The sequence below is a fragment of the Muntiacus reevesi genome, chromosome 6, assembly GCF_963930625.1.
Source record: "Muntiacus reevesi chromosome 6, mMunRee1.1, whole genome shotgun sequence".
Classification (NCBI taxonomy): domain Eukaryota; kingdom Metazoa; phylum Chordata; class Mammalia; order Artiodactyla; family Cervidae; genus Muntiacus; species Muntiacus reevesi.
In genome coordinates this window covers 10,304,895-10,317,875 of record NC_089254.1, presented here as the reverse complement: position 1 = coordinate 10,317,875, position 12,981 = coordinate 10,304,895, and the positions used below count along the sequence as shown (strand labels likewise).

Below are 12,981 nucleotides of genomic sequence, written 5' to 3'. Positions count from 1 at the left end.
CATGTCCCTTCAGGACGGCCCTGCTCCCCTCTGTAAGAGAGCCCAGTTCACACACAATGAAAAGCTTTCTGGTCTCAGTTACTGGACATCATCATGCACCTACCACAGTGCATAATTTGTGAAAGGCTTTTAAGTAACTGGATGCTGTTAACCAAACTCTCTTACAGTTTGTGACGTTCTAAGAGCATTTTATCTGCTTTGACCAAAGATAATTTGCCTGAGAACATCAGGACGACACTTGACAAGACGCTGAATTTGTCACTGTTCTTTCCATCCAGCTGTAGTTATGGCTCTCATACTCTTTTTTTCCCATTTTAGGACTCCCGCTGCTGCCAAGCACTGCTCATGCTATTGCTCGGGCTCTGTTATTCAACGACAAGTAAGTATTGTGGGTTTTAATCAATTTATTTGTAAATAAAATGCGATTATATTGATATATTCCCCCCTCTTTTATTCAGCTGCTGGCTGAGTGTGGACACCAACCTGCTTTACATCATCCACGGTCCGGTCATGGGGGCACTGGTGGTGAGAATTGCTTTTTAAATCCATTATTAACAGTGTTATCTCTGTGGGGTGTTCTGTCAAGATGGTTTTATGTAGTATGTGTATTACAACTCCAAAATGAAGTTAATTTAATGATAATCTATAATAACAATTTGACCCAAGAATCTTTTTTTTTTTTTTAATGACTTTAATACAGTTGAGTGAAGGGTCATAAGCTCATTTCTATACAAGCCACAGCAACAATACAGTGGGTTTTTTTTTTTAGACGATTTGATAAATTCTCCTAATTAAAGACCAAAGGTGAAGATGTTGCTGATAAGAATGAGAGGGACCACAAAGTCCACTTGCACCATTTTCCACTGGGTTTAAGGGTCATTAGCTCATTTCTATACAAGCCACAGCAACAATACAGTGGGTTTTCTTTTTAGATGATTTGATAAATTCTCCTAATTAAAGACCAAAGGTGAAGATGTTGCTGATAAGAATGAAAGAGACCACAAAGTCCACTTCCACCATTTTCTGCCGAACTAAACCATCTTCCATTTCACCTTTGGTCCATGAGCCATCATCATGACTACCACTAAGCATGCACCTAAAGTATATCAGGCACTTCACATACATCGCCATACTATTTGCTAACAGCAGTCCTTCAAAGTGGACACATCAAGATGGTTCACGCATTAGGAAAACTAGACTCAAAGGCTCAAGTAAAGTCATTTAGAATCCCATGACAAGTAAGAAGTTGGGCAGGGAGAGAATATGATTATCTGAATCTATATCCAAGCTCTTTCTTTCTACCCATAGTTTACTATATGTTGGCCATCATCAGAGCCATCAAATTTAATATTTAGACTTTTTTCCCCCATTAATCTCAAAGACTGTTTTCTTCAGGTAAGAGTTAGAAAAATAAAAACAGTCAGAGTCATAGATCATACTCTCCTCCTGTACTAAAGAATCATCCATTGGTAACTGATCAAACTGGGTCACACCCAGACTGTCTCCTAACTTTTCTGGCCTTTCCAATGCAGATTCAATTTCTTTTGCCATTTTTCAGAGTAGTGATGTACTTACTAGTTCAACTGTGCTCACAAGGACCTATTAACGTGGGTCTTGAATATTTATCACCACTACATAAGAATTTGATTTTTATTAAGGATCTCTTTCCTTCTTGAATTTTGGGGGTAACAACACTTACTTCTAGAGAAACCACTCTGATTATTTTTAAATAAATGATCAACTAAAATTTAAACAACCTTGATTTCAAAACTTTGACAGCCAAAAGTAGTTTTTTGTGATCTACAAGAATGGCAGATATTAAAGAGTGACCATACCAAGTGCTGGCAAGCGTGAAGAACAACTGGAATCCTCACATAATGCTGGAGGGAGTGTAACATGAAGCCACCTCTTTGGAAAGCAGTTTGGCAGTTTCTCATAAAGTTAAACATACATCTACCATATGAACAGGCCTTTCCACTGTTAAGTAATTTTTTCAAATGAAATGAAAACATGCCCCCACAAAGACTTGTACACAAGTATTCACTGTGTGCCTATTCATAACAATCAAATTTTGGAAACCATTGCAATTTCCATAAACAGGAGAATGAATAAACAAATTATGTGTGTGTATTATTTATATAATGCAGTACTATTCAGCAGTAAAAATGAATGAAATGCCAATATACACAACACAAATGAATCTCACAGATAGTATGTTAAAGTAACCAAACACAAAAGAATACACAGTACACACACACACACACACACACACACACACACACACACACACACACTACCATTTCTGTGATGCCAGAAATCAGTGGCTACTAGAGGTGGGGGCATGGAGTTGTTGACTGCAAAGGGGCAAGAGGGGGCTTTCTGGGGTGGTGAAAGTGCTCTTTTCTTGTTTGGAGTAGTTGTTACCCTGATACAAACATTTGTCTAAACTTTCCAATTGTAAACTTAGAATCTCTATTTTATTGAATGTACATTATGCCTCAGTGAAGTGATTTCCTTTAAAAAGTGTTATTGGAAAACAAGAAGTAGTCTGGGTTAGCCTTCTCCACTCCATAAGCTTTACAGATAAATGTCTCAGACCCCATTTTACTTTTAGTTAACTAGTCCTAGCTAAGGGGGATGGAGAAGGCAATGGCACCCTACTCCAGTGCTCTTGCCTGGAAAATCCCATGGACAGAGGAGCTTGGTAGGCTGCAGTTCATCAGGTCGCTAAGAGTCAGACAGAACTGAGCGACTTCACTTTCACTTTCATGTGCTGGAGAAGGAAATGGCAACCCACTCCAGTGTTCTTGCCTGGAGAATCCCAGGGACTGGAAGCCTGGTGGGCTATCGTCTATGGGGTCGCACAGAGTCGGACACGACTGAAGCGACTTAGCAGCAGCAGCAGCAGCAGCAGCAGCAGCTAAGGGGGAAAATCTTAATGAAAAGATAAGAAGGTGAAATCTAAAAATATCATTTATGACTTCCCTTTGGAAAAACGATAAAAACCTAAATAAAGAATAAAACATCTTCCTTAGATTTGAACCTAATATAGTTACATATTCAGGATATTATTTTCTCATTTAGAAAAAAAGGGGGGAGAGATGTTAATTCATGTTCAATAAGAGTATTTGGCTCCCCTGATGCTCCGTGTTGTCATAACAAGGAGCAGATGGTCTCAACTCTCAGGCAGTCGCTTGTGTTCCATCCCGTGTGGGTGCCAGTCGACCTCCCCACCCCCCCACACACACCGGGTAGATAAGAACTGGGCCAAGGGGGTGTCCTTCAGGGGCGTTCACCTAGAGAATTTGCTCAAAACATCATTTATCTTTGCAGTTGAACTTCTTCTTCCTGCTGAACATCATCCGGGTGCTTGTGAAGAAAATAAAGGAATCGCAGGAGGACTCGTACATGTACCTGAAGGCGGTGAGGGCCACTTTGATCCTGGTGCCCCTTCTGGGGGTCCAGTTCGTCATCCTTCCCTGGCGACCTTCCCACCCCGTGCTTGGGAAGATCTACGACTTCGTGATGCACTCTCTGATTCACTTCCAGGTGAGGGGTGATGTGCTCTCTGATTCACTTCCGGGTGAGGGGGGAACCCATGGATGCCGCCCCTCTCTCAGCTACTTGGAGCAGGGGCCACAGTTGTCTGCGGCTCTTCTGTGATGAGGATGAGCCTTTCGAACACGCATTACCTGGAAGGGAAGTGGCACCTCTCTGTCTTTCTCACTGCCTGCTTTCCCACGTTTTGAATCCTAAAACTGAGCAAGGAAACAGGAAATGGGAGGCCTGAACTTTGACAATACATCTGGAAATCCCATGGACAGAGGAGCCTGGTGGGCAACCATCCATGGGGTCGCACAAGAGTCAGACGTGACTGAGTGACTAAACAACAGACAACCGAAATATTTGTCTAGAAATTGACTCACTTGCCCAGTGCTGAGGACAGAGTTATCGAAAGAGCCGTTGACCTCTCTTTCTCCTCCCCATATCTGAGGGCCACATTGGGTTTTGCTTTATTGAGGAGAGTGTTGAAGACCCTTGTAATCGGTGCCAGTTGGCTTTCCAGACTGGATCACCATCAACAATTTCAACCATTTCTGTAGACACAAGCTTGGGTACACAAGACTCTTGAGTGGTGACAGGAATTTGAGAGTAGTTACTAAATCCATGTCCTGTTTGGTGAGGTGGACTTAACTGTGGGGGCAGTACTGCACTCGGTCACCACAAGGACAGGTCAGAGTCAGGCCTACAGCCATGCATTGTGGCACATGTGCTTGCAAAAGTTCTCTCTACTAAACTCTACAAGAGCCTCGTTTTTGTTTTTTGGGTACAAAAATTCTTTTCAAATCCCCTATAATCAGCATATTCTGCTATAAATCTCCATGTTAAGGGAAGCAATATATTAACCAATTAATGAGAACAGTTCTTGTAGCCAAACAATAGAATCCTGATGAGAAAAAGTCATTCCTGATGGAATATTCTTGGAGCTAAGCCCTGGACATGAGTGGTAGTACCTGTTTTTCCATCGAACTTTGACTTGCTATTGCCGTAGTGAAATTTTCCTCTCCAGGTTGTCTATTTGTATTGATTACTAAACAACACAACGCACACAAAAATAACTTCAGCTCCATTTTTCCTCCTCTTTTTAGGGATTCTTCGTGGCTGTCATCTACTGCTTCTGCAACCACGAGGTAAGTGTGCATTTCATGTAATAGTGTCACCTCTTATGAAGCCAGCACTTTACCATCTCCCAAGGGCCTCCATGTACTTTGCACTCTCTCTCACTTCTACAGTTGACCTTATACGGTTTCCTGACTAGCCCAATCTTATTTTTTCCACTACTGCAAGTTGAATCTTATCTATGTTTTTGTGTGGTACAATTGCAGCTATTATCCAGACAGGTAGCTAAATTCACATTTCCTGGCATTGTATCTTAAGCTGGTTGGCACCCTGAGAAGCAACAGTGAAAGCTATTCTGGGTTCCCATAGAATCCAAGTCACACCCCCATTCCCTTTGGAAGAACCAACCTATCACTAGGGCAGAGCCAGAATCTAACCAGTCTATCTTTAGTCACTTGCCTTCTCTTCCATTTGCTTGGTACCAGTGTCACACCACCTATTCAACTCTTGGGAAATCACCCTGGAGTTAAGACTCAAAAGGGAGTAAGTAATTTGTTACCTGAATATTTAGATCAGGAAAACCTAGAGATCCACATGGTCAGTGTCTTAAGGGGTTTTTTAAAGCCAGAGTTCCCTTTCTTCCAATGATATTCTGCATGGAAGCCCAATGTGTAAAACATAAGTGGAGCTGCTTAAATTTGTACCAAAGAACTTCCAGGGCTTCAAAGAACGTGATTTGAAAGCTCCCTCATTTGTCAGGTGAGAAATCGAAACTCCAGAAAGATCACGTGACTTGTACAATGTCATAATCATAGCTTATAACCAGGACTAGAACCCAGATTTCCTGATTCCTAGTTACATGGACTAAATCTTCCACTGCACAACATTATATATATGCCTGCTTCCTGAAGCTTCATTAGTATACTTGAGTTATACACCTCATAACTTTTAATGTTAAAGTATCTGTGATCATTTTAAATCAATCTTTATTAATAATTTTATACCAAAGCAAAACACATTTTAAGAGATCTACATATTATTTCAAGTTGGTAATGAGAACCATTGTCTAACCATTATCAATTGATATTTAATGGGTTTTCTAGTCTTTATTTCTTCAGTTAACATTCAGAGCACCTATGATATTTTGCAGCTCTGCAACCTCTTGCTCATCTCCAACCCTCAAATTGCAAGATTGTTGCTCCTGTTCTCTCTTTTAATTGATACATTTTATTCCTTCATTCATCCATCAACTCCTTCCTTAATCCAACAAAAATATACGGTACATTCATTATTGCTAGGGACTGTCGTGAAAGCCTGAGATAGAAATGAAAGACATCTTTCTGTTAGCAGCAAAGTGTCTCTTTAAGAATAGTAAAAACAAATAAATATGACTTAGGTCACCCCATCTTTATATCAATTCCTGTGAATGTATATCCCTGCCTTTTGAATTGGCTCAGGTGGCATACAAAATAAATATTTTCATCTAAAATAATATCAGTATAGGGTTAATATAAAAATCAGGTTCAGGCAGAGTATACCTTGAAAACATGAGAGAACTGCATGCATTTATAAAAATTCCTCAATATTGATTGTGTCTTAACCATGATGCTGTCTCTAAAGTGGCAGGCATAGAAAGTGAGCCCAGAGGTGCACCTGACAATTGAAAGTCTCTAGTTCAAGTGTGTTATCTCTGCTTTTAAAAGTAAAGACACCATCTCCATTTTAATTAGTATCATGTTACTGGGGGAATGCACAAGTGTGACTTTTGTAATAATATAGAAATCATGTACTGTGCCAAATGTAATATCACAGTCCCATGAATTGTGGGCATCTGGGCCTGAGCTGGGCCTTCTGTGAACATGTTGTCTTATAACACTGAACACGGGCAGAGCACTGACTCATGCAGAAAGTGACTTCCAGTCACATCTGGGATAGAGTTGTGATCAGGCTTTGCCTGACTGAATGTTACATTCTAGCAGAAATCTAGGGGGCTAATACGTCAGTTCTACAATGAAGATAAAGGTTTTAATTTTTCATTATTATCCATTTGTCATCAGTGATTCCTGCCATGGAAATGGATCAGATAGTCAGTGGAGGAAAGGATTTTTGAGAATTCCAGTACTAGGTATCAGGAGGTGACCATGAGAGCACGCTTATGTACAAAACATTTCCCACAACTCTTCCAAGACAGTGGACATTGACCATCCAGTCATTTCAGTCAGTTACTAAGGATCTAAGAGACCTCAAAAAGATGATTACAGCTATGTGCTTAGTTGCATCCGACTCTTTGCAACTCCATGGACTGGGGCCTGCCAAGCTCTTCTGTCCATGGGATTCTCCAGGTGAGAATACGGGAGTGGGTAGCCATTTCCTCCTCCAGATTACAGCTATAAAGATGCCGTTTTCCCTAGCTCTGTACTCACCACTTCCCGTTCCTGTTTGTAAGGGATTCTCCTTATGTCACTATGTGCTATTTCCAGATCAGGAATGTTATCACTTCATATGCAAAGCTAAATTTTTCTATTTAAAAATTCTTTCAATAAAACTTGGTTTTCAAAAATACTGCCTTTCTAGAAAACTCAAGAAAGTCAGCTTCAGGACCCAAAGCTAAACAATGATTTCTTTCTCCTAGACAAAAAAAATGATCAGAACTCCTGAGATAAAGCTCATTTTCCATTCAACAGCACAAAACTGCAAGCTCTTACAGTGAACTTAACAGGAAGACAAAGGCCAAAGACAAAAACATCCAAATTCAACTACGAAGATTCCAACCCGATTTTCTTTTTTACAAATATAGAGATAGAGACCTCCAAATGTTACCAACCCTATACAGTTAGTTACTAATAGAACCAGGTATAATCATTATTCCTTCAAACCATCCAGACTCTTATTTTTTACAGTTGACAATAAATAAATTGGCATAATTGGGAAAATGTGAAGTGATCTGTGATAATTGCTTTTATAACTAGCAATGCATTTATATAATTCAAAACTTTGTGTATTCTACTTTCCCCATGGGCAACTCCTTATATTTCTGATGCTTTTCAGAAGCAACCAAAGTCTCCTCTGTTTTTTTTCAAATAGATTCAATGCCCATATTCTTGTGATCAAAGCACTGTTAGGCTCAACCTGAGGTATTGTAGTAGATAATTGCCCTTATTAAACTGAAATTATTGAAGTGTCTTTCACATGCTGCTAAGGGCCTATTCTTACACGTGTGGTTTACAAATGGAAGCAGATTGCCATCTCCACACAAAAGGATAGGTTATAATTCTGGAATACAATTACAGGAGGCAATGAACATTTCTGTCATAATTTTTAAAAATTAAAATAGACTTCAAACCCTTTGGCCTCATGCTGGGTACTTCATTAGTATGCATGGATACTCCAGTGGAGATTATTTTAAAAGGACAGATGAGTCAAAACAAAGGACTTCCTTTTTTTTTTCCCCTGCTGGGTGCTGTCCGCCTCAGACACCTTTAAATATCTGTGTTATGTTTTAGCTATAAAGACAACATTGGTATTTAGGAGATTTTGAATCCACAGAAACTATCAAGTTCCCTTTGTCTGGGGGACAGTGCTTCTCTGAGCTGTATATTTCCTAATTCAACAGGGCGTTTGATAGTTCCTAGATAATAAACAGGAGAAGGCAATGGCAACCCACTCCAGTACTCTTGCCTGGAAAATCCCATGGACAGATGAGCCTGGTGGGCTGCAGTCCATGATGCTGCTAAGAGTCAGACACCACTGAGAGACTTCACTTTCACTTTTTCCTTTCATGCATTGGAGAAGGAAATGGCAACCCACTCCAGTGTTCTTGCCTGGAGAATCCCAGGGATGGGGGAGCCTGGTGGGCTGCCGTCTATGGGGTCGCACAGAGTCGTACACGGCCGAAGTGACTTAGCCGTAGCAGCAGCAGCAGATGATAAACTCGGCATTTAAGGACCTATGTTTAATAGACAGTACAGCCCCAAAACTGGAAAGCAATTGAAATATTTCCTAGGTTCTTGAAGAGGTGCTAGAGGAGAAATGGCATGGCCACAGGTATTTAGCTGAAAGTATAACTCAGGAGGGATCTTCTTTCCCAAATGTATTCAGCTATGGTTTCATATCAGCCCTTTCTTATATAATCAGTCTAGTCTCTTCAATTCTGTAACTCTCCCTAAGGCATAGATTGCAAAGCAAAAGCTCACAAACTGACAGGGAAACATGGTGTCTTTTTCAGGAGTGAAGTAGAAGACAAAGTGGGTGATGCAAGAGGAGATTGTGAACTATTCATTCATCATTCATTAATTAATTCATTCATTAATAAATGCATTCATATTTGAAAATACATTTTTAGGGTAATCTTCCCACCAAGAGTATTATCTTTCCTTTTCCCAAAAAGATCGAACAACACCCTTTCCCCAGCACAAATCACCATGTGAAGAAAACTTTCATTCACATTAGCATCCAATATTTTCCAGGCTGTTGAGGACTCTCCATGGAGACCTAGCTTAGAATATATGAGAAGTAACTGAACATGAGATCAGAAACTATGTCATTAAGAGCTCTTTTTATATCCTTAACAACACCACCCTCCAAAGATATATATCCACACATATGACAGAAGAGTTTCCTTTAGTCTAAAGATTAAAGACCACCATCCTGCCATAATAAGGATGTAACAGTAGGAATACTAGTAGCCTCCTTGTTTGGTATTATACTTACATCTTAGATGCCACTTGATTCGTACTATAGCCATGTAATCCATCAGGAAACTAGGTGAGGTAGAAAAGTTGTATTGAAGAAAGTAATCTCAGAGGGGTTAACTATCCTGCCCAAGATTTCATGACTAATGTGGGCAGGGCTGGTTTCTTGACCCAAAGTTCAATACTTTTTCATGGCATCAAATGAGACACAGTGAAATGGCCTTATCAGTGGAAAAGGCATTGAAAGGCGATGTGATGTTACTATTACAAGTGTTTGTTTCTGGTAATTCCAAAATTAGCAACCCACTGCAGCTCCCGAGCAGTTCTCCAAATCATACACTCTGGCGTGAGAGAGAATACCTAACAATAAATGTAGATGATCCAGTGGTTTATAATTCACCTCAGGGAGAAATTCAAGTTCTCCAAAACCTGTGTTTCTAAGTCTTATATCAAAACTCAGGCTTTCATATTTGCATGAAATAAAACTTCCATTTCTTCCTCAGATTCAGTCTAGACATTTTTAGCACCCTCACCCTAATACCACTGGATGTCAATACACTAATTACAATACAGTCATGGATGGTCATTTTCTTGGCATTAGAAACTCATTCTAGAATGGATGTTGACAACCATTCAGAAAACATTTATTGAATAACTGCTCCTTGCCAAACACCATGACATCTAGCGTTACAAAACATGAATAAGACATGGTTTGTTAACCACTAACCAGAGTTTTATTGGGCACACCTCATCTCAAGCCATGCTGAATAAAGGAAAATCAACAGTATAAGGCCATTATCATAAAATCCAGAGCTGTGAAATAGCTTCCAGATACTTTTTCAAGACCAATAACATGTAGATTTAGATAAAAGCTTCTGCTGTATCAGAAGTTGTAGCAGATAAAAAGGTTTCAAACTCTGCCTTCCTAATGTGATATGCATGCCATATTGAATGTGAAACCAGATCCAATTTCATTCATGGTATAAAAGCTCTAATGAAGAAACTTTTGCTCAAAAGAGCAAATAACCTTGCCAGGGGCAGCTGAGGCAAATTACTCAGTTCTCCGGTCTGCAGATTCTTCCTCCAAGATGGTATTTCATATCCAGAGCCTTTCCCACACAGCCCTTTTAGATGAGAATTAAAAATTCAACCTCCCCAAACCTCTGATGGGGGCTTCCCTAGCGGCTCAAAGGGTAAAGAATCTGCCTGCAATGCGGGGGCGCCCCGGATTCCATCCCTGGGTGGGGAAGATGCCCTGGAGAAGGGAACTGCAACCCACTCCGGTCTTCTTGCCTGAAGAATCCCATGGACAGAGAGGCCTGGCGGGCCACAGCTCGTGGGGTCACGAGGAGTCGGCCCCGACTGAGCAGCTCACACACACACAGCCTCTGATGAGTGCCGAGAACTGTGCTGGGGCATTCCCGACAGAGATGTGAACAGAAGGCTCTCTTTGGTCTTCCAGGTCCAGGCCGCCCTGAAGCGCCAGTGGAACCAGTACCAAGCGCAGCGCTGGAACGGCCGCCGCCGGGCCCACCGCGCGGCCAACGCCGCCGCCGCCACTGCCGCCGCCGCCGCCGCCCTGGCTGAGACCCCGCCGATCTACATCTGCCACCAGGAGCCGCAGAACGAGCCCGCCGACAACCTGGGCGAGGAGGGTGCTGAGGTCATCCCTATGGAGGGCGGGGAGGTCATCTCCATGAAGGGTGCTGAGGTCATCGCCGTGCAGGGTGCTGCTGAGGTCATCGCCGCGGAGGGTGCTGAGGTCGTCGCTATGGAGATCATTGAGCAAGAGTCATCCGCTTGAAATGTGACGCCGACAACAGCCTTGTGACCCCTGAGCCCTCATTTCCTGGGAGCAAGACCAACCCTACATCTCAAGTGATCTCCATCCTCCCAGGAGCACACATCTCATTTGTGAGAAGTATCAAGTGCATTGTCCATAGTGAATCCAAAGACAGTTTTACTTGGTACTGTTGCTACCGGGAGACAGTCGAGGAATGGAGTCTCCCTCTACAACACCTGTGAACTCTGCAACGCCTGTGAACTCTGCGACACCTGTGAACTCTGCGACACCTGTGAACTCTGCAACACCTGTGAACTCCTGTGAATACCATCTTTCATCCAGGACTGAGATGTACAAATGTCAGAGTGATGCAAGCAAAGTAACCGAGTAAAACACAAGTTGACCTAGTTCAGATCCAGGGTGCTCCGTGTTAATCTTGAGCCATTTCTACCTTCCAAAAATTCAATCACCATCATTGGTTTTCTTTTTTTTTTTTAGCTTTTTTTAAATTTTTTCAGTGGGTTTTGTCATACATTGATATGAATCAGCCATAGAGTTACACTCAAAACTTTGAAATTAGGATACTTTGGTATTATGGTTCTGTTTTTTTTATTTCTTTTTTTAATTTCAATCAATTCTGATGTTACTCAGATGTTTTACCATCCACACACACACACACACACACACACAATGTAAACCACACAAATTACAACGTGACCTCCTCAAAACAAAGTGGCTTTCTAATGTAGAGATGACTGAGTTTGTGGGGGGGAAAGACCTTCATTTGACAGGAAGATGTAAGGCTTTGAATGGAAAAAAAGTTAGTTTGCTCCAAATATTACATTACTTTACTAATACCGTGTGCTCAGCTTGGCCTTGGGCAGGTCCTGACTTCCATAAGAAGGAATTGGCTTTCGTGTTGACTGTGCTTTGATTACTAACATTTATAAATTGGGAAGTCACAAAGAATCCATCACTAAATTTTTCACAAAACTGCCAAAAAATCGAATTCCTAGTGGAAGAGAATACTCTCTCTAAAGAGAGTTTTCCACTTTCTAAACTCCAGGATTTATATAACAAATCACTCGAGGTTTCTAAAGCAGATTACCTCTTGCCCTTGGGTGCTATCTAGCAGTAAAAGATAAATTTGTTTAAGACTGGTAATTAAAGGCTCCATATAACTCCATTAACTGCTTTCCACCCAGCTTCTAAGCTTAACAAGATCTCAGCCTTTTCCAGAAAGATTCAGTAGGGCTAATTAGAAATCAGTTTGTGGTTGACCTCTTGTTTGATGCTATTAGTGAAACAGGAGGGGGAAAAAACAATTAACCACTACAAGTTTAACTGTATACCAACTCATTTAAAATAAGAGCTTCTCATTAAAATTCAATGTTATATTCCCATACATCTCTTTACTTCCATATAAAATCTTCAAAAATCCCTGAGTAAACCAGTATCATTACTGGCACCTGAGATTAATTTGTGAATTTGCAACAGCACTCAGTTACCCTTATGTAATTTGTATTCCAAATGAAGAGATATATCAACGCCCTCCACATCTCAAGTCTCAAGTATGTGCTCTTATGCCACTGCCTTTCAGAGATGATATAGTTTTAGAGATGATATAGTTTTGGAAAGACAAAAGAAAAATATATTCTTTCAGAGAAAATGTATTTTGGATACTAAAGTAGCTTATGTCTCCTTTACTTGAATGTAAGGGAGGATTTGAAAAGAGGGTATTTTTCCAATCACAGTGTTTATGTAACAAGTGTTCCTATTCTTGTTTACAAACATGGAAAGCAGTATTTCTGGCAGCTCTAGTACAAATGTGATAACATTTTGCTGAAATATTCTAAATGCTATTGTGCTAATATAGTAGTGGCTGAA

General features: G+C 40.8%; 1 protein-coding gene across 1 annotated transcript in view; it reads left to right on the top strand.

Annotated features, from left to right (window-relative positions):
* The window catches only part of CALCR (calcitonin receptor), a 109,642-nt gene extending 98,527 nt beyond the window's left edge, over window positions 1-11,115 (top strand). The window contains exons 9-14 of the mRNA XM_065939781.1: window positions 319-379; window positions 459-525; window positions 3,334-3,549; window positions 4,650-4,691; window positions 10,774-10,974; window positions 11,074-11,115. Coding sequence (XP_065795853.1) covers window positions 319-379; window positions 459-525; window positions 3,334-3,549; window positions 4,650-4,691; window positions 10,774-10,974; window positions 11,074-11,115 — 629 coding nt within the window. The remainder of the gene's footprint in view (window positions 1-318; window positions 380-458; window positions 526-3,333; window positions 3,550-4,649; window positions 4,692-10,773; window positions 10,975-11,073) is intronic.
* The last annotated feature ends 1,866 nt before the right edge of the window (window positions 11,116-12,981 follow it).